The 22,176-nt window shown below is 41.0% G+C and overlaps 2 protein-coding genes across 4 annotated transcripts in view; one reads left to right on the top strand and one right to left on the bottom strand.

Moving 5' to 3' along the window:
* The window catches only part of PWWP2A (PWWP domain containing 2A), a 64,386-nt gene extending 42,927 nt beyond the window's left edge, over positions 1–21,459 (top strand). The window contains exons 4-5 of one of the 2 annotated variants that reach the window (XR_008664353.1): positions 2,927–3,060; positions 20,697–21,459. The gene's annotated coding sequence lies outside the window, so the exon portion shown is untranslated. Of the gene's footprint in view, positions 1–2,926; positions 6,455–20,696 lie in introns of those variants that run through there. The other variant, XR_008664352.1, reaches the window with a different exon arrangement.
* Positions 1,448–22,176, bottom strand: part of TTC1 (tetratricopeptide repeat domain 1) — a 48,820-nt gene continuing 28,091 nt past the window's right edge. For both annotated transcript variants that reach the window (XM_055324940.1, XM_055324939.1), the window contains exons 5-8: positions 18,719–18,755; positions 14,036–14,184; positions 11,302–11,356; positions 1,448–2,066 (exon numbers count right to left, since the gene is read on the bottom strand). In XM_055324940.1, coding sequence (XP_055180915.1) covers positions 1,933–2,066; positions 11,302–11,356; positions 14,036–14,184; positions 18,719–18,755 — 375 coding nt within the window. In that variant the 3' untranslated portion in view covers positions 1,448–1,932. The remainder of the gene's footprint in view (positions 2,067–11,301; positions 11,357–14,035; positions 14,185–18,718; positions 18,756–22,176) is intronic.

Here is a 22,176-nt window from a genome sequence, read left to right as displayed (position 1 = left end):
CTTGAAAGTCATAATCTAACAAAGTAGTTCTCAAAATATGGTTTGAGGGGCGCCTGGCTGGCTCAGCCAGTAGAGCATGTGACTCGATCTTGGGGACAAGTTCAAGCCCCAAAATGGGTGTAGAGCTTACATTTAAAAAATGCCAAAAAGTGGGCTAAGGCTTCTGAGTAGTTCCTGAGATCCTTTCAGGTCTCCATGGATCAAAGCTGTTTTCTCAGTAATACTAAGGGGTCATGTGCTTTTCTCACTGTCCTGCTGTCACAGGTATGTGCAGTGTAGGATTTCCAAGACTCCGTGACATGATAACTGTAACAGCCTGAATGCAGAAGCAGATTTTAGAATTTTACTATCTTCTATCAAGCCACAAAAGAATTTGCAAAAATGTAAACTGATGTCATTTTCCTTACTGAAATGTTTGTTTTAGGAGATATTTTTCTAAAAATATTATTTATACTAACAGGAAATGTATGTTATTTTTAAAGGAATTAACTAGATGTTTAATAAGAGAATTCTCTGGTTTCTCATCTGGTTGATGTCAATGTACATAATCCACATAAACCAAAACACTCTTTAAACTTCCTTGAGTGTGAAGGGGTCCTGAGGCAAGAAGACCTGAGAGCTGCTGCTCTGGCACCGTCGGCCGCACAGGAGGCACTGCCTGCTGAGAGCTGGGCCATACGGTGCTCAGCCCAGGCTCCTGTACAACTTCTGTGATGTCACAAAAACACTTTGGAATATGAGATGCCAGATTTGTCATAAAGATAGCAAAGCAAAAGGAACCAGCTCTTTTTCCCTTTCCCCTTAATTCTATGAAGAATTTCATTTCAAAATCTGGAAGACATGCTCACCTTTTCAGTTAGTACTGCACGTCATCCTGCTACCTGCCAACACTTTCTCAGGGGCTTCGAGGAACAGATCAAAGCAGCAGCATATCCTTCCTACTGGAAGTAGGCCCTATTCCAGCATCACTCAGAGAATGACATGTGTGCTTCCTTTCTCAGATGAAACCTGCATGTCTCTGCCTTTGACACTCAAACCAGAACTGGAAGCTTTTCACCAGCAATCACTGATGACTAGGAAAAAGACCCTAAGCCTACCTTTGAAACCTCTGGGTTGCTGGAGCCTAAGAAGACGGCTTGTTCTGGGGTTTATGTATCACCATACCTGAATGAAGCTATTTTAAGTTGAAACTGTTAAGATGCTTGGATAAAAACACTCATCTCATAATGATCTGCACAAAACTGAAGAGGTACAAGAGAGTTTGTGAGATGGAGTTTCTTCTAGCATGTGGTAGAATGGTCACTTCTTCAAGATCATCTTCAAGTTGGCAACTAAGACTTTGGGCAGATTTGTAGACTCCAGTAACACTTAGCGACACTACTCCCGAAGCCAGAGAAGCCTGGTGCTTCAGCTGTCGTTATGGGGACAAAGTTCACAAGGCAGCTCAGACCATCACAGAAAGCGTTTATTACCACAGAGGAAACCAGGAGACGCCAGAGCCCATGCCCGGCCACCTGGGCAGTGGGAGTACTCAGGGAGAGAGGACAGTAGGCGGGAACCCCATTAATCATGTTTGGGCAGTTTCTGACCAGCAGTTTGCTCAGGCCGGGAGATACTCTGCCTGGGCCAGTGTGGAAAGCTTGAGGAGACCAGCTTTGACAAGCAGGCTTCCTCCTGGACAAAGCAAAGAACAGCCAGAACCAAGGGCAACAGCCACACAGACATCGAAATCCAATTAGGCTTATTACATCAGAAGTGTGTTTCACCCTGACCATAAAACAAGAGGGAAAAGGGAGCAACTGGGCCCTAGTGGGTAGCCTGTCTTTGAGATAAAATGCTTTTGAAAGTTAAATATTGGCAGGGCCTTCCCCCTTGCTAATAGCGAGCAGCACAAAATCTCCAAGCCAGCTTTAAAAGCTACTGTGAACTTTGTTATCTGTTATTATTTGGATTTTGAACAAAATTGATGGAGTAGGAACCAGTAGAGGAATCCTGTTTGATCTGGAAATTTTCGGTGGAGAGTCCAAAAGGTCGAAGAACCAAGTTCCCAAGATCTTTTAGTTTACCTGTAATGGAAAATGGAAAATTCAGATAAATATGGGGAATAAACAGAAGGAGGAAGACCCCAACTGATCCTGCCTTACTATCTGATTACAAAATATAAAGAGCATCTTGCTTTTAAAATTATGAACCCTTTAGCCCCTCAGCAATGTGGTCACTTTGGTGCCACTCACCCCCACACCCGTGCTTTTGTAGATGATCGTGAGGGAGCACCACTGGCTCCCTTTGGGAAAGCAAAGCTTCCTGTTCTAACTGGCCAGAACCAACAAAGGACACAGACCCTGGGATGGATGATGGCCAAACTGACCATTGCTCCTGGGGGGCTGAAAGTATCCTGCCAAGTCCCAGGGCCTGGTGCTGAGGGCGGCGGACCCTCCAAGTCTGTTCTTTGAGGAAAGCAGCAGCCACCTGCTGAATCTGATCCCTCTCAGATTTCTACCGAGCTTGGGTTCAGACTCAAGGGCCTCCTGCTTTACTAAGGAAAGCCTTAGCTTCTACACCAAACTTGTCGTTTCTCAGGAAATGAGAAATGTCAAATGCTCTTGCTCATCTGACAGCACTGCCAACCTCAACAGTTCAGTCTCTTCTCCCTCGGATTCAGGCTTAACCCAGGTGAGCTCACATCCAACAGCCAAAACTGAGACACATGGTATAACCTAGGATTTTTATGCTGATTCTACATTTAAGAGTGCCATGGAATTTGTATGTCACAGGCTGGAGTTTTCAGGATTTTTCAGAGATTTACAGGGACTCATGGGGCAATAAGATGGAATATTTGAAACTAAGGGTGTTTTGGAAAATCTTGGCTGGGATAGGTGAATACACAGTTTCGACCCTTTCTAAATTGTTGTAATTTTTCTTGCAGGTCCGTTCCCAATGGAGAGGACAATGGGAGTAAAAGGGAAAGAAATCCTTAATCATTGGAGCTATAGGTTCCTTCCCACCATCCTGCTTGTTAGCAGCTTTCTCTGAGGCGTCCCACCTTGAAGTAAAGCCCAGGTAAAGAACTTCTAGACACACAGCCTTTAAACATCAAGGTCTTTTCTGATAATTCATGGAAAAAACTTTTGGTCTCAGTCTAGACTTAGACCCCAGAGCTCACCATATTCTGGGGAAGCTCCCAGAACCCAGGCTGACCATTCTGCAGGCAGGCATCCCCCAGCCTAAACCTGAACACATAATGCTGAGCATGCCCATCTGAGGAGAACTGCTGGCACAGTTCAGCCCTGCACATGGGTGCCGACTAGGGCATGGTCTCCAACAGATGGATGCACAGGTAGGGGCCACAACCAGCACAGAGGAGGGGGCACCCTTGGGTAGGTGTGAGTTCCCCAGAACCCTGGCAGTCTGCTCTGGGGTTGAGGAAGGAGGACAGGGAGGGAACAAACATTTAAAGAAGCCGAGTAAAATGTCGCCGCTGGCACAATCCCTGGCTCTCCTGACACAGAGGGAGTTAAGTGAGAATGAATCTCCAGGAGTCACATCACACTTCCTGAAACCGGCAGGGCCACCCTACACGAACAAGCCTCTGCTCAGGTCCCTATCCCTCCCCCTGCCCCTGGAAGGAGAGCCCACTGCAAGTCCATCTCACTGCAGAGCAAGCACTGAAAGCGCCAACTGTAAAGTATCTACTATGTGATGCAGCAGGAGCTCCGGAGTAGTTTATTCTCGGCTTCTGAGAAACTCTGTCTGGCAGGGTGACAAACACAGGACTAAAGTGGGCCCTGGGCAGAAGCTCCCCGGCCTGTGCAGGGGTGGCAAGACAGGCATCTCAGAGAGAGTACACTCGACAGTGCCCTAAGGTCCTGGCAGTTCCAGGACGCTGGTGTGACCCTGTGTTCCACAGGTGGCAGGGGGACAAGCCTTCCAGCTGCAGATGGAAAGGGACAGTTAGGACCTCTTGCAGGTTTCCACTTGGCCTGACTGGGGGAGGAAACTGCCTGCCACCATGAGCCTCGCATATTTTGCTTCTCTAGAGTGGCATGTGTGCAAATGTGCTTCTCTGGCCACAGGTGCCAGGGTGGCTGTGCTGCATGCCAGGGCTGTGCTGCATGCCAGGGCTGTGCATCCCTGTCGCCTGCCGACGGAGCCCAACAGAGCCCGGCAGCGGCAGGTAAGGTACTCCCACAGGCAACTGTAGCTCCTCAGTGGCTCTGCTGGAACTCTCTCAGCACTAGGTCCTCGCGGTTTGTGACTTTTCCTAGCCAGCATCCCTCTCTCTGCCACGGGCAACGCCAGCTCTCTGCTCCACACTCAGCTTCGGCTCCCGCCCCTCCACCCACTCCTCCTACAGGTGTTCCCCCTATCAGTCTCTGGAACTTCTCATCTGACCTTGCTTCTCTCTCTGGGACTCAACCTACACTTAAGGCGATCATTCTTCTTCTGTCCGTTCTCAGCCTTTAGAATATTCTACAATAGTTTTACTACATTATCTCCAGAACAGAACAGGACATGGGAAGTTCCACTTGCTCAATGAGACAATGGACACGAAGTGCCTGAGGTAACTTATTCGCCATACACAATAAGAAAGTCTCCACATCAGAGAAGACCTGAGGTTACCAGACCTGAATTCGACCAACAGTCCTAAATTTATGTGATGGCATCCTGCTGTGTGTGCTGGGGATGCAGAGACAGGAGAATCACTGCACCAGAATAAGCTGAGACGTGATGGGGAAGACGAGACACACACACAGAAGGCAGCTCAGTGTTAAGCTGAGATACAGAGTGCCAGGAGAGTTAGTAAGAAGATTCCTCCCTGGACAAGCAGGGAGGAGGGGAGATCTGGTCTTTTCTAAGAGTGTACACAGGAATTCCTACCTAAGAACAGACAGGACCACGGCCATCCGAGATGGAGGGAGTGGGCAGGGCAGGCAAAAATGGTTTAAATAAATGTATAGAGAAGGGCGGGCAAGGGCGAGCAGTGTGTCCAGTGGGTTCCAAGCTGGATGGAAGGGCACATCCTGGCATGTTCTTATGAGCCAGGCCAGAGGTCTCTGGTTCTTGTGCCACAGGGAAGGTCACTGATGGCTTGAGAACTGAACTTTAAGGGTTAATAACGCTGTGGCAAAGGGAAGAATGAATCAAAAGACAAGAGCCTGGGGACACCTGGGTGGCTCAGTGGTTGACCATCTGCCTTTTGCATAGGGCATGATCCCAGGGTACTGGGATCCAGTCCCCCATCAGGCTCCCCATGGAGAGCCTGCTTCTTCCTCTGCCTGTGTCTCTGCCTCTTTCTCTGTGTCTCTCATGAATAAATAAAATCTTTTAAAAACAAAGAAAGAGTCTGGAGGGGATTCTGACAGAAAGTTAGTGCAGCATCATGGGAAAGAAGCCATTTATTCACTGAACAAACATTCGAATATCTATAATGTTGGAAAGAAGTTCTGAGGGATGCCTGGTTGGCTCAGTTGGCAGAGCACACAACTCTTGATCTCGGGGTTGTAAGTTCAAGCTCCAGGTTGGGTGTAGAGATTACTTAAAAATAAAATCTTAAGGGGTGCTAGCTGGCTCAGTCGGTTAAGTGTCTGACCCTTGATTTCAGTTCAGATCATGACCTTAGGGTTGTGAGACTAAGCCCCATGTCAGTGCCTAGCACGGAGCCTGCTTAAGATTCTTTCCCTCTCCCTCTGCTCCTCCCCACTCCCTAAAAAAAGAACAATAATTAAAAAAAATAAAATCTTAAAAAAAAAATAGCAGCTCTGAAATCAGACTGAGGCCAATGAGAACAGAAGGGAACAGAGCAAAACATTATGGTAGAACCAACAAATTTTTGGTTTATGAAAAATTCATCTTTTGCTGTTTATGGCAAAAACAGAGAAACACCTTCAGTAGAGATGATGCTCATAAATACATATACAATCACACTGAGTTTTCCTGTTGCTGTTTAGAGTCAGGTTGGATGCTCAGAGACTAAGGCAGCCTGCCTTCTGGTCCCTAAGACAGGATCATTTGCTAAATTAGCCTGTCTGCCACCCTTTCCGCTGGCTGCCAAGTTCGACACCCTTCCGGCTATGAGGGCCGTACCCAGCTGGAATTCCTAATTTCCATTTGTTACAGATCTGGTACCATCACTCAGCCAGAACGTGTCAACATGTCCTTGACTTAGGATCTCCTCTGTGAGACTAGATTGCAGGCAAAGAGAAGAGTCCAAAACTGTGCTCAGACCAGAACGTTTAGGACTAGAGATCGACGCCTGTCACTGGATCCAGATTTGATAAATCATAGTTTTCATGCTTCCAAGCAACATGGTATCACAATAACCCACGGACTCATTATGTGTAACTGCTCTTTGGAGATACTAACTGTGCAGTAGTCCATTTACCCTGAAGAGAGCCAGGAATGCCATTTGTTAAGATCCCTGGGGTTTGGGCCCCATGGGATACACCTGAATCCTGACACCACATTTCCTCTTATGACATAGGCCCTAAGCCACGCAAGCTGCCTCTTGCTTTCCTCTGAGCAAAAGGCCTATCAAGAGACAGCACAGGATATGAAAGAAAAAATTCACAGCCAAATCAAATGCCTACGTTAGCTCTTGGGTGAAAGTGGAGGCTGAAACAAGCCTTACCGAGAACTGTCCAAGAAGCAGGAGTCATTCCCCTGAGAGGAGCTGATGGAGTGACAACCAGGAAATGAAGCAGAAAGCAGGGCAGTGAAAATCTACACAGATACTCCCAGAGGGAATAACCACAGCAAGGAAGTGGTTTGGAGACACTAATGTGGCCAGAGTACAAAACACTGCATGTATAGTCTCTAATGAGGATTAGGAGGGGTGCTATGAAGAAAAATATGAAAAAAAAAAAGACCCTGGATTTCCAGGGTATCCACATATATGGCTTTAGCAGTTTTAAGAGTCAGTGACAATATCAAGGCTTTCTTGTGACCCTGGGTAATGGAGCTGGGTCTAGGACCCTTTACTACGCAAAGTAGAGAAGCATGTCATGCACAGGAAGAGCCAACAGAATGTGTCCAATATTTGCCAAGATAATGAACAAGTTCCTCCTAAGCATCCTTATGTAGTTCTTGATCATGGCATCGTACAAGATGGCATTCTTAAATCAGTTCACAAATGTGTGCTCATTAGGTTGCTAATGGCCAGGAGTGAACTCTGGAGAAACTTCAGGAATCAGGAGAGCAGAAATATGTCTCAAGAGATTATAAGGAGATAATGATACAAATGGAAGACCTGGGCTGGATGGTGATCAAGGCCCAGGTGTACGCCAGAGCAGCCGGGCAGGAAGCAGTGTGGGAAAGGATTCTGGAGCTGTGTCCTGCTCCTTGTCTCTGGTTCCTTTGGGGTAATCAGTGAATTTCAAGTTGTGGCTCTAGATTTTCTAGGTCAGGACAGGAACCTGGCAGCTCTTGGTTATGGTAAGAAGAGTAGCATCTCATGGAACTGTTGGAACACAAGCTATACCTGCTACTGGGACATAATGCCACCCTAAGACTTGGTAAATGGTGACAACCTACAGTGAGCTGACTCAATTTCTCCAGTGACACCTTGTCCAAATAAACACCAGAAATGGAACACGGCAAGGAATCGATGGCCACAGAGAGGTGTCTGACATCTCAAGTCTAGTACATTCTCAAATATCTTTTTCTTTTTTCTCTGCTGCAGCTACAGCACAAAGAGGGAAAGGTAAAATTCAGTGACCTGCTGCTTCTGCTTAGTGACCTCTGCTTCTCTCTCAGAGCAGAACGGCTGACCACTCCTGGCTGCATCCCTGCAATGCACCTCCCACGATGCTGCTCCCGTGCAGCAGTCACACCCCTCACAGTGGTGGATAAACTCAAGTGTGCACCAGAAAACACCTAGAGGGGTTGTCAGAACTGAGTGCTGTGTTCCACCGCAATCTCTGATTCAGAAGGACTGAAAATGTGCGTTTTGAATGAGTTCTCACGTGAAGCTGGTCTGAGCAATGCATTCTGAGAACCAGCCCCAAAAGATACCTTGCTTTCATAGCTGTTCAGTGGAATTTTGATCAGAGAAGCTGGTATTAAAAACTAACTGGGGATACCTGTCACTAGTGATCAGTGGGACAGGCTGCCCAGGCAGAGTGTCTCTCTCACATTTTGTGAAAATACACAATCCCATTCTTTTTTATTTGCAACCAAGGCTTATTCAGAGATCTATGTGAGCATCATTATCTGGCCTCCAAGTACACATCTCTTGCTCTCCTGGCATAGCTACCAATATGAGGCTCACCTCACCACTCCCTGTGTATAGAACCTAACCCCAGGAAGGCTCTCGTCTGTCTCCCCAGGGTTAAACAGCCATGCTTCTCAAGATGCTCCTGAGGGCAGAGCAGTACACTAAAGATCTGCCCTCAGTTTCCTCCAGCTGAGCAGAGGAGCCTCAGGGATTCTGAAAATGTCTCATCTGAAAGTGTTTTTACTGTTTACCTATGTGGAAAAAAATTTAATGCTGTGAAACCAAAACAGGAAATAAATTAGATATAGCTACTCATAAGGCTGTGCCTACCATCCAAATCTGATTTCAAATTTCATGTTCCTCAAACTTCCTGGTTATTCTGATTATAAAAATGCTATACATTTGAATTATACAAATAAAATACCACGTAAGACTTTTTTTCTTTAACTAGTTGTTCTAATTTGGTGTAATCATATAAGGTTTTTTGTTTTTAAAGATTTTATTTATTTATTCATGAGAGTACAGAGAGAGAGAGAGGCGGAGACACAGGCAGGGAGCCTGATGTGGGACTCGATCCTGGGACTCCAGGATTGTGCCCTAGGCCGAAGGCAGGCACTAAACAGCTGAGCCACCCAGGGATCCCCATATAAGGTTTAAAAAAAAAAAATCTATTTAAATAAAAAAAATGAAAATCACTAGATTTAAGCAAAGCCAAATAAATAGGGCATTGATCACTTGTACTACCAGTCACTTAAAAAAAAGCTCTGAGCTTCCTGGGGTGCTCTGCCTAGCACCACTAACCATCCCCCAAATCCTTTCACTGTTTAAATTTCCTGGCTTATTACAGCCATGGAGCTAATCTTTCCAGAGAAAAAGACGAAAGGAAACACTTCAGTTGCTGACCTCTTTCCTCAAATCTGAAGCCAACCTGATTAGCAAGGACTGCAGCACTATGATGGATGGCCACTATGGGTCTCCACTCTTGTTCTAATGATATTTCTAAATGACAGGCTAGGAAGGGAGGAGCAAGATGCTTAAGTGTGTTCTACTCCCTTTGTTATTTAAATTAGGATTCCCCCCCCCCACCATGGAGGCAGCTACATGGTTCTTCTTTCCAACAAAAATGCAGTCAAGTTACTGAGAAAAGAAAAGCAAGTCAAAGATTATTGAACAAATCTAAATAAAAGCCCACTTTGTTAAATAATTACCTAACTTCGTAAATGCCAATGACAAATGGTGTTGAGCAGTTTTTCAAATCTTTAACTGCCGGTTTTTCAGCAGAAGCCAGCATCCTTGGAGAAACCAGCACTAAAAATTGTGCAGTCCACTGCAAAAAGCTTGCTCAGAATATCTAAGGGGTGACATTATTTTGCAGAATGAGTAGCATCCAAGGCTCTCTTAGAATGTGAAGCACAGTCACATCATTTGTATCAGGGAGGGAAGAACTCCAGAAAGCTTTTGTGCGGCTGGGATTCCACACAGGGTCATTCTCTCTTTTAGGCTCTCTGAAGGTAGGGAACACCTAAAGGCAAGATCTTATTCATGATCCTTATACTTAGAAGATAAAGAGAAGATAAAGCCATTCACACTATTTATGTGTAACAACAAACATTATTTACCAAACAACTTAAACTGCTTAAGTCTGATCAGAGAATTCATTACAGAAGCAAAGGAGAATGAACTCAACTTGAATATTTCAAATGGAGAGAACAATATAAGTAAAGCCCAAAGCCATGGAGATAGAAACTAGCTCATGAGACTTTAGATGGACTGAGCCAGCCAGGCAGGGAGAAATGAAGTTTTGATTCCATCTAAAGTTGACAATGGCTGCAAGATTCAGTTTATATACATCCCTTTACGGTTTCATACTGGCTCAAAAAAAAAAAAAAAAAACGTCTAAGGGTCTCCTCCAAGTCTACCAAAGCCACCCCAACATCATCTCTTTCAGCAAGTACAGATACTGTCTTTTTTCTAAAACCAAGTCCTTGTTAGTATAGGTAGAAAATGCTCTTTCCCTTCTTCTTTGAAGAAAGAGCACCTCCAAAATAATTTTTCTGCTCAAACATGGTGTCATATTTAAATATGTAAATTAGGGAAAGAGCCTGTTTTAGAAAAACTGGAGAAGGCTCCCGAAGTCTCCCCAACTCTCAAACAGTTCTCAGCAGAGGCTAGAGGGTTGTGGACTATCTAGGTTTAATGGCTTTTTCTTAATCAGCTCTGCTAGCAGAGTGATTCTTTGGAAAATATGTTCTCATTCTCTAGATATGATACCTGAAGGCCATAAATGGCCAAGTTCAATTTATTTTAAGGTTTTTCCCTTATGTCCATGTGATTGCAATATATTATTCAACCCACATGGTGTATTTAGAAAATACTCATTTCAGGAAGGAACACCAAACAAATCTTGAGCAGGGAAATATCAGAGAGGCTATGAGATTATGCTGGACAGTCCAGGAACCATTACTCCCCTTAGTCAAGCAGACTGTTCATGAGAGGGCTTCTGATTCCAACTATAAAATGTTTTGACAAATATAAGAACTAAACCCTGAGTCCATCTGTCCTATGCTCTACTTACAGTCTTCTGTTCCTCTATCTACTCCAAACTTGCCCTTTCGTGTCTTCTCAAACACTCTCAATGCCATTTTCAAAACAAACATTCCCTTGTTTCTGATATGGTTTGCATTTGCAATAGCTGTATTCTAATGAAATTTAAAACTCAAGTCATTTACTCAAGGAAGAAACTCAATTGTTTTCATGAGATTCATGATCTGAAATAGAGGTTAGTGGGATCCCAGGTTGAATTATATTTGCATTCTTGAAGTGGGCAAAGTTCTCAGGAAAAACAAAATAGAAGTTTAGTTCTTCAAAAGCTGACATCCATCCTTTCTAAACCACTCTAAACTTTCTAGAGTCAAAGACAGCTCAGACCCTGCTAGCACCATGGTTATACCTCACAAAACAAATGAAGGGCCCCAAAGCTATTTCTAACTGCTGTGTTCTCCTCCAGCAAAAAGTGCCAAATCCTGCTTTCCCTCATTCCGCACCTCCTAGCTACTAGAGTCATGAGAAAGAAAGAGAAGCAAACTTACCTAACATCTCTGCCTTTAGCCTTTCATTACGTTCTTCAATCTGCTTAGGTAATCTCTGAGGGGAAAAAAGGAGAAACAAGGGTTGGTGAAAAATCTTTTGGCTTTATTTTCAATCTGAAAAACAAAAACTTAATGTGAAAGTCAGATCAGGTGATGTACATATATATGATCCTATTAAATACAGAAAAAAAACAAGTATTTGTGAGGGAGATACACAAACACAGGAGCCTTGTTCAGTTCACTGCTATATTCCCAGTTCTGGGCACAGTGGCCTGGGGAGGACCTCTATAAAAATCTGATAATACAGACAAAAACATTTCTGAAAGAATACATTCCAGATGTTTACAGTAGTATTTTTAGGTGGTGGGATTATGGGTCATATATCTTTAAATTTTTGGCTGATTTGTATTCTTTAACTGGAAGTCCTTTCTTACTATAATCTAATTTGTTGAAAATGATCAGATCAATATTGGATGTTCCTAAATGATCACCAAATTCAAGGTTTTCAATCTTGGCACTACTGATATTCTAGCTACGTAATTTTTTGTTGCAGGGGGGAGAGAGGCGAGGGCTGTCTTGTGCATTATAGGAGGTTTAGAGGATCCCTGGCCATTATATGCTAAGAGTATCACTCTAGCCAAGACAATCAAAGTAAACATCCCTGGAAACCAAATCATCCCACTTGAAAACCACTGATCCAGATTAGAGTCTCATACGGCTGCTTTTAGTTCTGTAACTGGCCCTAAGTACTTGCAATTTTAATAACAATCCAGATATAATAATTCAAAATAAAATAAATTCTTCATGCACATAACAACTAATATAAAAGGCTTCCTTTTAGAAGGTTTAAAACTAATGTGATCACAATAGAGAGGCCACCAAGAATTTGGCCAAGATTTTAAGAACTCTATTCTCTTTCCTTGTTTCAAATTTAAGTAAATCCTACCACGCTTCAGAGATGTTAAAAGTCAAAGGATTAAATCTGGTTTCAAAATGCTTATGTGTTTTAATGATCCAAACCAGTCTGTCTTCTATTATTCCATTTCTAGATAAATAAATAATCAGTTATTAGTAAAGGAGTTCATCTCAAGTGTGTGTAAAAACAAAACCCAAACCACCTAAGACATTAATGCAGAGCAATTAGTCAATATTTCTCAGGTCTGAAATGAGTGGGAAATCCTACATAGCAGAGGCTCAAATGCTCTCAGCAGCCACACAGGATACGTAAATAAGGAAAGGATTCCACGTTATGGGCAACAAAGAGTGATGTGGTCAGTGGTGAGCTGGAGAGTTCCAGGCGAATGCCAATACACAGCAGTTCAAGAAGGACCCAGAAAGTCCACATCTAGGTCCCAATTTTTTTTAAAAAAGATTTTATTTATTTATTAATGAGAGAGAGAGCGAGCGAGTGAGTGGCAGAGACACAGGCAGAGGGAGAAGCAGGCTCCATGCCGGGAGCCTGACGCGGGACTCAATTCTGGGTCTCCAGGATCATGCCCTGGGCTGAAGGCAGCACTAAAGCCACCCGGGCTGCCCCTATCTCCCAATTTTTAAGAAGAATCTGATTTAGATTTCCATCTAGTAAAATCTTCTAATTTTTAAATGCTGGTTTCAATTAAAAACAAAAACAAAAAAGTTTGGCTTAAATAAAACAGATCTGTAGCTTCCCTTCCCCCTTGTCTGCTGGAGGCCTGTGATCTGTGCTGTGGGCTGGTGTTCACGACACCCCTCTCCATCCTGATGGCTCTCTGAAAAGTCTGGCAGTGAAGAAATCTGTTTAATGAAGTCAGTGTTTGTTGAATTTATTTGAACATCCACTATATTGGGGCAATAACATTTACACATCTGATTCTGTAGCATATCTTTTAGAGTATATGCTGCTCTGCATCTTAAGAGATAAAGAGTACGTTAAAGCTAGATGCACAGATCTGGAGTTAAAAAAATTAATTTGTGATTTTTTTTTTTAAAGATTTATTTATTTTAGAGAGAGAGAAAGAGTATGGGTAGGAGAGGCAGAAGGGAGAGAGAGAGAGAATCTCAAGCAGACTCCCCGCTAAGGGTGGAGCCTGAAGTGAGGCTCAATCTCCTGACCCTGGGATCATGACCCCAGCCGAAATCAACAGCTGGATACTCAGCCAACTGCATCACGTAGGTGCCCCTGGAGTTAAAAGTTTTTAAGGGGAGAAAACCAGTAACATTTAGCTAATTGACAACAGACATAAGAATATTATGACATTTATTAAAAGCAAAACCTGTAGTGCCATGGACAAGAGTAAGAGTAATTTTAAGGTAATAGGGCTAATCTGGAATATATTTAATTAGAAATAGGCTGGCCATATGATAGTAAATAGAAACTTGGCAACTGAAAAGGATGGGCAGAAAACCAGAAGTTTATTACCTGTAACACTGAGACTCATTTTGGACTAAACTGTACAATTATAGTGCAAAAAATTTCCTTAGTCCAACAATGAAACAGTTCTTATTAATCCTATAGATTAAAGGTTTGCACAATTAAGGCTTACAGAGTGGAAATTAAATTGTACATGGTCACAGAGGGTCTGTGACCACCACTTCAAAGTTAGATCTCCCATATATTTTGATAAGCCCTTAAAAATATGTAAATGGAAAAAAATATATAAATGGAAGGTAGTTGGGTCCCAAAGGATTACTTAAGATTCAATGAGTAGCAACACAGGCACAAGCACAAAAAATATTTTTTAAAAATTAGGTTTACCATGCAAGCTTCTCTTGCTTGATATACTGATGGATCTTTTTCTAATATGGATTTATAGTCCTCCAGGGCTTCATCTAGCTTGTCAGTTTTTTCGTACAACTCTGCTCTCCTCAATATTGCCCTGATATAGTTGGGGTTTAACTGAATTGCTGTAAAAAGAGAAGATATCATTGTTATCATGAAGAAAAAGGGCCTGCACATCCCCAGCTATATTGTGTTTCTTTATTAACCATCCTCCAAGGGTCTAAAAGGAAGAGTCATTTGTCAAATGCTACAGCTGGCACTGGCAAACATTTTCTGTAAAGGGCAAGACAATAAATATTTTCCACTTTGCAGGACAGACCATCTCTGTCACAACTACTCAATCCTGCTTCTATAGCACAAAAGCAACCACAGATGATGTATAAGTAAATCAAGATGGCTGTGCTCTAATAAACCTTTGTTTATGGATACTGGACTTGGAGTTTCACATAATTTTCCTATGTCACAAAATACTTCTCTTTTGATTTCCAAGCATTTAAAAATGTAAAAGCCATTCTTAACTCATGCACTGTAACACAAGCAGGTGGAAGGCTGGATATGACTTGTTGGCTGTAGTTTACTAAATCCAGGTCTACACCCAAAGTCCTATTTTCACATACTTGCCCTTCATCTAGTTCAGAACAGGCCAGAACACGGAGCCCATGTGTATGGTGCAGAAGTGAGAGAGAATCTGAAGGTACAAATTAAGAGTTAAGGGGAAACCATTTGGTGGCAGACTCTATCATTCTCTTTTTCCTAGGCCTCAACAAGTGAGCTTATGCCATGACTACTGAGGTTACATTTTTAGCTAAAACCTCATTGTTCCTTCAGACTTCTATTCCAACACCTTAAGGTCACCAGTGCATAATATCCTTTATTTTATCAGCGATGACTGTCCTAAAAAACCCCTGGGCCATGTTTTGGATCAACTATACTGCATTTCTCCTATTCCTTTTAATTGTTTATTTTTCTGTCAAAAATCAAGGTCATGGCTCTAGAACTTTTTCCTTCAAGTAATATATTCAATTTTTATTCATATCTGTTTTCAGTAACTATTTCTTTACTACCTAATAGATGTACCTCACGTAGTGTATCTCTAGAGTATAGTGGTAAACAAGACAGACAAGGTCCTCCGACTCATGAAGCTTTAAGCTATTCTAATAGGCAAAAAGCAGACAGCATACAGATATGTCATTTCAGACCGTCACAGTGCTCTACATAAAAATAAAACAAGATAAGTAAATGCAAATGAAGGGGGAAATAAGGTAACCTCAGAGAGTGGTCAAAGACAGTGAAAAGGGAATATCTGAGGGAGAGCAGCCATTTGAAAGGAGTGTACCAGAAAGAGGGACCAACAAGAGTAAAGGCTCTAAAACAGTAATGACATCGGCATGTTAGTGACAAAGTTCAGGGCTGGGGAAGGGGTAAAACTGAAGATACACACAGACCAGATCATGGAGGCCTTGTTGGCCAGGGAAAGGAGCTGATACTTTTTCCTAAGTGTGATGAGAAGCCACTGGAATGGTTTCAAGTAGACAGACTAAAGGCATCATCTAATTTACAGTTTTAAAAGATCCTTCTGGCCGCAGCATGGAGGGCAAGAATGAAAGCAGTGAGGCAGCTGGCAGGCTACTGCAGTGGTCCAGATAACAAAAAATGTTGGCTAAGCTGATAATTGTGGAGAGGGATTGAAAAGGCCAGACTGAGTATATGCCTTTGAATTAGAGCCCATAGGACATGCTAATTCATTTAACCATGTGGAATGAAAGAGAATAAACGAGTGGATGGTAATGCCACTTTTAAGAATGGAAAAACCGAACTACAAGTTGTTTGTGGGTATGTAGGAGAGTGGACTGAGGAGGCCTCAGTCTGTTCTGGGCACCTCAAATCTTCAGTGCTTAAGCAGACATCCAAGAATCTTGAGATGTCAAGTTTGCAACAGGACACAGGGGTGCAGACCAAAGGGAAGAGCTGAAGATATAAACTCCAGCATACAGATGGCATTTAATGTTTAAGAACTGGATGATATCACATAAGGAAAATTTATAGAGAAAAAAAAAGAAGAGGGCCCTATGTGTGATTAAGATCTAGCAACTTTAAAAATGTCAAGAATAATGATTGAGAAGCCAGCAAAACTAAGAAGGAATAGCCAATGAAACAAACAAACAAACAAAAAAGAGGAATGATACAGTGTTATTAAATGCAAGTAAGAAAGAGAGGATAGAGAAGCAACTATTGAGTTGAGCAAGATCAAGTGGTGGATGACCTTTACAAGGGAAGTTTCCCAGTGCTATGGATGGAACAGAAGCCTAATGGATGTGGAATGAGAGAATGGGAGAAGACAAAATAGACATAGCAAGCACAGATAATTATTGTGATGAAGAGGGTCAGAGAAATGGTACACTAGTTAGTGGGGGATACTGTTTCAGGAGAAGGTTTTCTGAAAGAAGAACCCAAATCCCATAACATTTCAACTTTACATGCAGTCAACCTCCCCTTAGTCTGGTACATCACCTTCTCTTAAAATATTCCCAACTGCAATATCATAATATCCACAGGAAAAGTTCTCCAGTGACCTCTACTACATCTTTTTAAAAAACTCAACCCCCTAGTTTACATTTTAACCCAGACACTGCCTCCTTTTCAACTAGTGGATAAATTCTAATAATGCAAATATATATTGAAGAGAAATAACTTGTCCCAAGATCACTTTATAAAAACCTCTAAAATCAACACAACACCCTAACCATGTGATTTTTCTTTCCTGATCCATGTAAAGAGAATGAACTTAACTTTATGCCAAAACCAAAATGTCTAAGGTGAGTGACATTAAATACTAATATTAAATATTATTCCACATGACTAGTGCTAATGAGCTCCAATATGACCTCACAAAGATGCTGTTAAGTCTTATACCAAGAAGGTTTATGAACTGAGTGAGCCTTACATATGTATCTGGTGTGGGTAGGTAGTAAACCATACTACTGTCAATGGTTTTGCCTATGAGTACAATGTATACGGCTAATAATTACTATGTATAAACACATGAATATTAGTTTAAGCAAATCCAAAAACAAATCTCGAAAACACTTTCCTCTGCTTCCTCTCATTTTTGTACCCCTACACTTTGAGGTACAGCTGGAAATGAACTTTTTCCTGGTGTATGCCCTGCTAATCACGCTTAAAAGGCATTTTCGCATGATTTGGTTACAAAAAAAGGTCTAAACATCAGTAACTTGTTCCTAATTTAAACACTTCTAACCCACACATCTCACACAAATTAAGGTTGAACACCTTCTCTCCAAACAAAACAGCACATTCAGAATTAGTTCCAGCCCAAAATATAATAGATCAAAAGTACTTCGCTGGATTCAAAGGTACTAACAGTTTCATTCAGATATCAAGAAATACCAAATATCTCCAAGAAAGCCAGAAATAAGGTGATTAATTAATGTAAAGAAAAAAAAAAGAGGAATTCATGCCGAGCATGAGTAGGACTAGATAACATACAAAGTTCTTTCCAATTCTTTAATTTTCTCAGAGAAAATATTATCCAAAGATGGAAAAAACTGGAAAAAGAAATTACAAAAACTAGTAATTTTCTAGGAATTCCTAAGAGTAGTAGGATGCAAGGAAAAGTGTGTTCTCCAAACCAAGCTGGTCAGAAAGGCAAGACAATGGTCAGGCCTATCTGGAAACCTTTGGGGGAAAAAACCAAAACCAACCAACCAACAACCCAAAAGTGATCCTATGGCTGGGAGTGTCTCTATAAGTTGGTGGGACGAAGAGACTGTAATGAAACTCAGGTATGAGAGAGCAAAGTCTTGGTTCACTGTTTGGAACCTGAAGAGATAATTAAAATGATGGCAAGTGGGTCTGGAAGAATTACTGCATGTGAAGAGAGTCCCAATTCCCTAACAGAAGCTGCCCCTCCGATAGCCGCCCCCCTCTCCACAAACACACAGATCCAGATGCCCTAGCAACAGCTAAGAGCTTCAATTTAAATCCCCAAGGAAAGTAATTTAGACACTACATACAAGTAAATTCTGTTCCATGAGTTCTGTTGCCAAGGCAGCTTTGAATTTTTCTTCACATATTCACTAATACAGGGTAAACTGACAGAACTTTCCATTTAAAAGTGTGTTTATGCTAAGATGACTACTATACAGTACCTCTAAGAAGGCTGAACTATAAAGCTGCTTCTTTAAAAGTCCCAGAGTAAGGGATACACATGTACAAGTAGAGTTGACCCTTGAACAATGCAGGGGTTAGGGGCGCTGACCCCCAACCCCCATGCAACCAAAAATCCACATATACTTTTTGATCCCCCAAAACTTAACTACTAATAGCCTACTGTTGACCCAAAGCCTTACCAGTAACAGTTGATTAGCATGTACTCTGTATGTTATATTTATTATACACTATATTCTTATAGTAATAGAAGCTAGAGAAAAGAAAATGTTAAGAATAAGAAAATCGTAAGAAAAATACATTTAGAGTTCTTTACTGTATTTATTGAAAAAAAAATCCATGTATAAGTAGACCTATGCAGTTTAAACTCGTGTTGTTCAAGGGTCAACTACACACATTTGACTGACTGTATTTGCTCAGCTGAGGTAATGCTCTTATATGTTAACATATAACAAGATTAAAAAGTTATACCTTTGTTGCAGTCACTGATGGCCATCTCTTTCTTGTCCTAAAAGGAAATAAAACATTATTATGTGTCACCCTAGTTTAATCTTAATGGCCCAAAGGCTCAATGACATAAGCTGATCATTAATAACTACTTATAGAGATACATAGTACTCTTAAAAGAAATCACATGAAAACACGAATGTTACTTCCAACCTAAAATTCAAAATGTGACAGCTCTGAAGTGAAAGCTTCCTAGCAACAAATTATTCAAGTAGTTTCTTCCTAACATCTTTAAAGACTGTTGCAACTGATCTATTAAATTTGCAAGGCACTTCGCATTAGAATGGTGATATTGAGAAAAAATTATCAATAAGCAGAGCAAATGACTGATATATGAATAACTGTTCATAACTCCCCTCTCTGGCTAGCTGTTGTATTATCACACCCAAAGTGGTATCTTCCACAAAGTATACAGAGGGCCCATTAGAGACATGGAGTGGCTTGTCATTAGTCTGTTACAAAATTTTTTTTAAGATTTTATTATTTATTTGAGAGAAAGAGAGCCAGCAGGGGGAGAAGAGGGAGATAATCTCAAGCAGACTCTGAGATCATGACCTGAGCAGAAACCAAGAGTCAGACAGTTAACTGATGAGCCAAAAGGCACCCCCTTGGTTGTAAATCTTAATTTCTCCATTGATACAAAAATACAAAATGATTCATGAAATAAGATATCTAATTTACCTCGCTGAATCTAGAAGCATGGGAGAGTGAGAAGAACACTGGATGCCAAAAGAACTAGACTGTAATTCCAGCTCTAACACTAGCCTACTATTTAACTCTTCAAGCTCTAAAATGTCTATTCTCCCCCCAATTATAAGTTTTCTACCATATTACAGAAATATGAATTCAAATAAATATTCAAAACTGGGTGGCTCAGTCAATTGAGGATCTGATTCTTGATTTCAGCTCAGGTCATGATTTCAGGGTCATGAGATCACCCCATATCAGGTTTTACACTCAGCAGGGAATATGGTTGAGATTCTCTCCATCCCTCTGCTCTTCCCCTTTCTCACATGCACTAATAAAGAAATAAATATTAAAAAAACAAAGAATAAATGTTCAATACTTCCCATAATGGCTATTGAAAATATTAATATTTTGCACAATATTTCATAGCAATGTCTAACAAATTGTTTTTTAGAATTCATCCAAAATTTCAGGTGGGGAATGATTATCTAATGGGTACTGCATTTCCTTTTGCAGTCATGAAAAAGTCCTGGAACCAGACAGTGGTCATGGCTGTAAAATATTGTCAACACATTTAATACTGAATTGTATAGTTTAAAATGGTTACAATGGTAAATTTTATATCATTTGCATTTTACCCATAGCAAACAAAAAAGGTTCCAGAGTGATATGGGAGGCACTAACTATATTATATCTCTTCCAATGTTCATCATTAACAATTCACATATTAAAAGCTCTATGAAGTTCTGTAGTAAAGAAATCTGTGTAACTTTGGATAACTCAGTATTTTTCCAATTTACCATATTTCTATAAATCTAAGATAATTTCATATTTTTAAAGTTTCTGAAACAGCAAATCTTTACAACTTATATGTACAACTGTTGTGGTGATATTCTTTGTGCTCCTAAGAGACCCACTAAGTTGCAGTACATCTTCTCAATAATCAGCCTCTGCAGATCAAGGAATTATGGTATTTTACTGCAGAACCCTTTGTTTAAGGTCATAGTCTACTAACCTCTCAGGGGACCCAGGTGTCTGTTGCTAAGAGTGGTAGTCTCCAAAGTGCCTATTTGCCATCCTTTCATAACTTATATAAGTTATAACACACACATACACACAAAACAGAATATATATATAACATATAAGGACAGTTTTTAAAACTTAGGGCCTATACTTTTAGGGCTTCATGTGCTCTTGTGCAGCCATTCTTAGAGCTGAAACTCTGTCCTAACTCAAGTTTGCCTTTTCTCTCCAGATGTGAAATGTAAAGCTTGGCCGGGGTCACTCAGTCAGGGATGCTGAGCCTGCAAATGTGCCTTTCAGAAATTCTTGTTAAAGCAGTTAACGCACCACTCCTTGAAAAACTCAAAATATGCTCCTTAAATCACTTCAGTGTATTAATCCTGCAAGTTTTTATCGCTAATTATCGAATCTTTTTAAAACATTAAGAGTACAACTTAAAAGAATAAAAGAAAACAAAACATGCACCAACTCTATCCTTTGTACAGGAAACAGTCATAGAACAACTCTCTTTTGAGTTCTCCTCGGATGTGACAGACAAAAGACCAGCAAGACCATACATTTTCCTAATTCAAGAAAACTGGTCAATTATGCGAGCTCAACCCAGGCAGTATCAATAACTTGGCAACTGTGGAAACAAAGAATTCCAAGTACCAGAAGCCAAATGGGATGATGCCTTTTCTTTGAAACTGAAGATATCCCAGATCTCATTTCACAATGACAATTTCCAGTCTGAGAATGTGGCCAGCCGTCTCCAAGAAGCAAAAGCAAAAGATAAGATTGTTCCAGCTAAGTGTGAATTCAGATCAGTGGTAGAATATATTAATGAATATTGTTCTAAGTAAACTTAAAACAATTGTTTTATTTCTTCTAACACAAAATGTCTGTATACAATTATTTCTTCTCCCATTCACACGAATAACTCTAAAAACACTTCACCTTAGAAGCTGAATCCAATAATAAAATATTTAAGTTTAAACATACAAAAAGATCCCCCTTTCCTCAAATCCAATTATTCAAGTATTCCCCAGCCCACTCCCTTTTTTTTGAAAAAAAAATTCTGGTCATCAAAAGTGACTTTGGTAGAGGCACTAGAGAATTTCATGTAACAAGAGAAAGTGACATAAATATCTCTTCTAAACAAACAAAAAACCACTTAACCCAATCTTGATTGTGCTTTGTGGTTGCTTAAAGGTATGCTAAACAACCTACTCTTGGTGCTTTGGATATAAATAGCCATATTTAAATAAGTGGTAATGTTTTTTTCAAAACTCACATTTCAATCCATTGAAACCATGTTGAATAGTCAGTCCATAGGAATAGCAGACAAATCAACACTGAATCTAACTTTTGTTTTTATTTATTAAAAGATTTTATTTATTTGACAGAGAGAGCATGCGAGAGCTCAGGCACTCAAACATATTGGGGAAGGGACAGAGGTGGAGAAGCAGACTCCCATTGAGCAGGTAGTCCTGCAGGGGACTCAATCCCAGGGTCCTGGGATCATGACCTGAACTGAAGGCAGACACCTGACCAACTGAACTCCCCAGGCACCCAAAATCTTAGTTTTAACACTAATATGGCACAAAACAAATACAACTGCACTCTCCTCTACATTAACTGTTATGCTAGGTCTCAATCCTTTGGAAATACAAAATGTTTTTGAACTTTCCCTAACACCTATTCTACATTTAGGAGCACCTCTCATCCCAACT

Source organism: Nyctereutes procyonoides, unplaced genomic scaffold (genome assembly GCF_905146905.1).
Source record: "Nyctereutes procyonoides isolate TBG_1078 unplaced genomic scaffold, NYPRO_anot_genome, whole genome shotgun sequence".
Taxonomy (NCBI): domain Eukaryota; kingdom Metazoa; phylum Chordata; class Mammalia; order Carnivora; family Canidae; genus Nyctereutes; species Nyctereutes procyonoides.
Note: the sequence above shows the minus strand (reverse complement) of the source record. Positions and strands in the feature narration are given on the sequence as shown.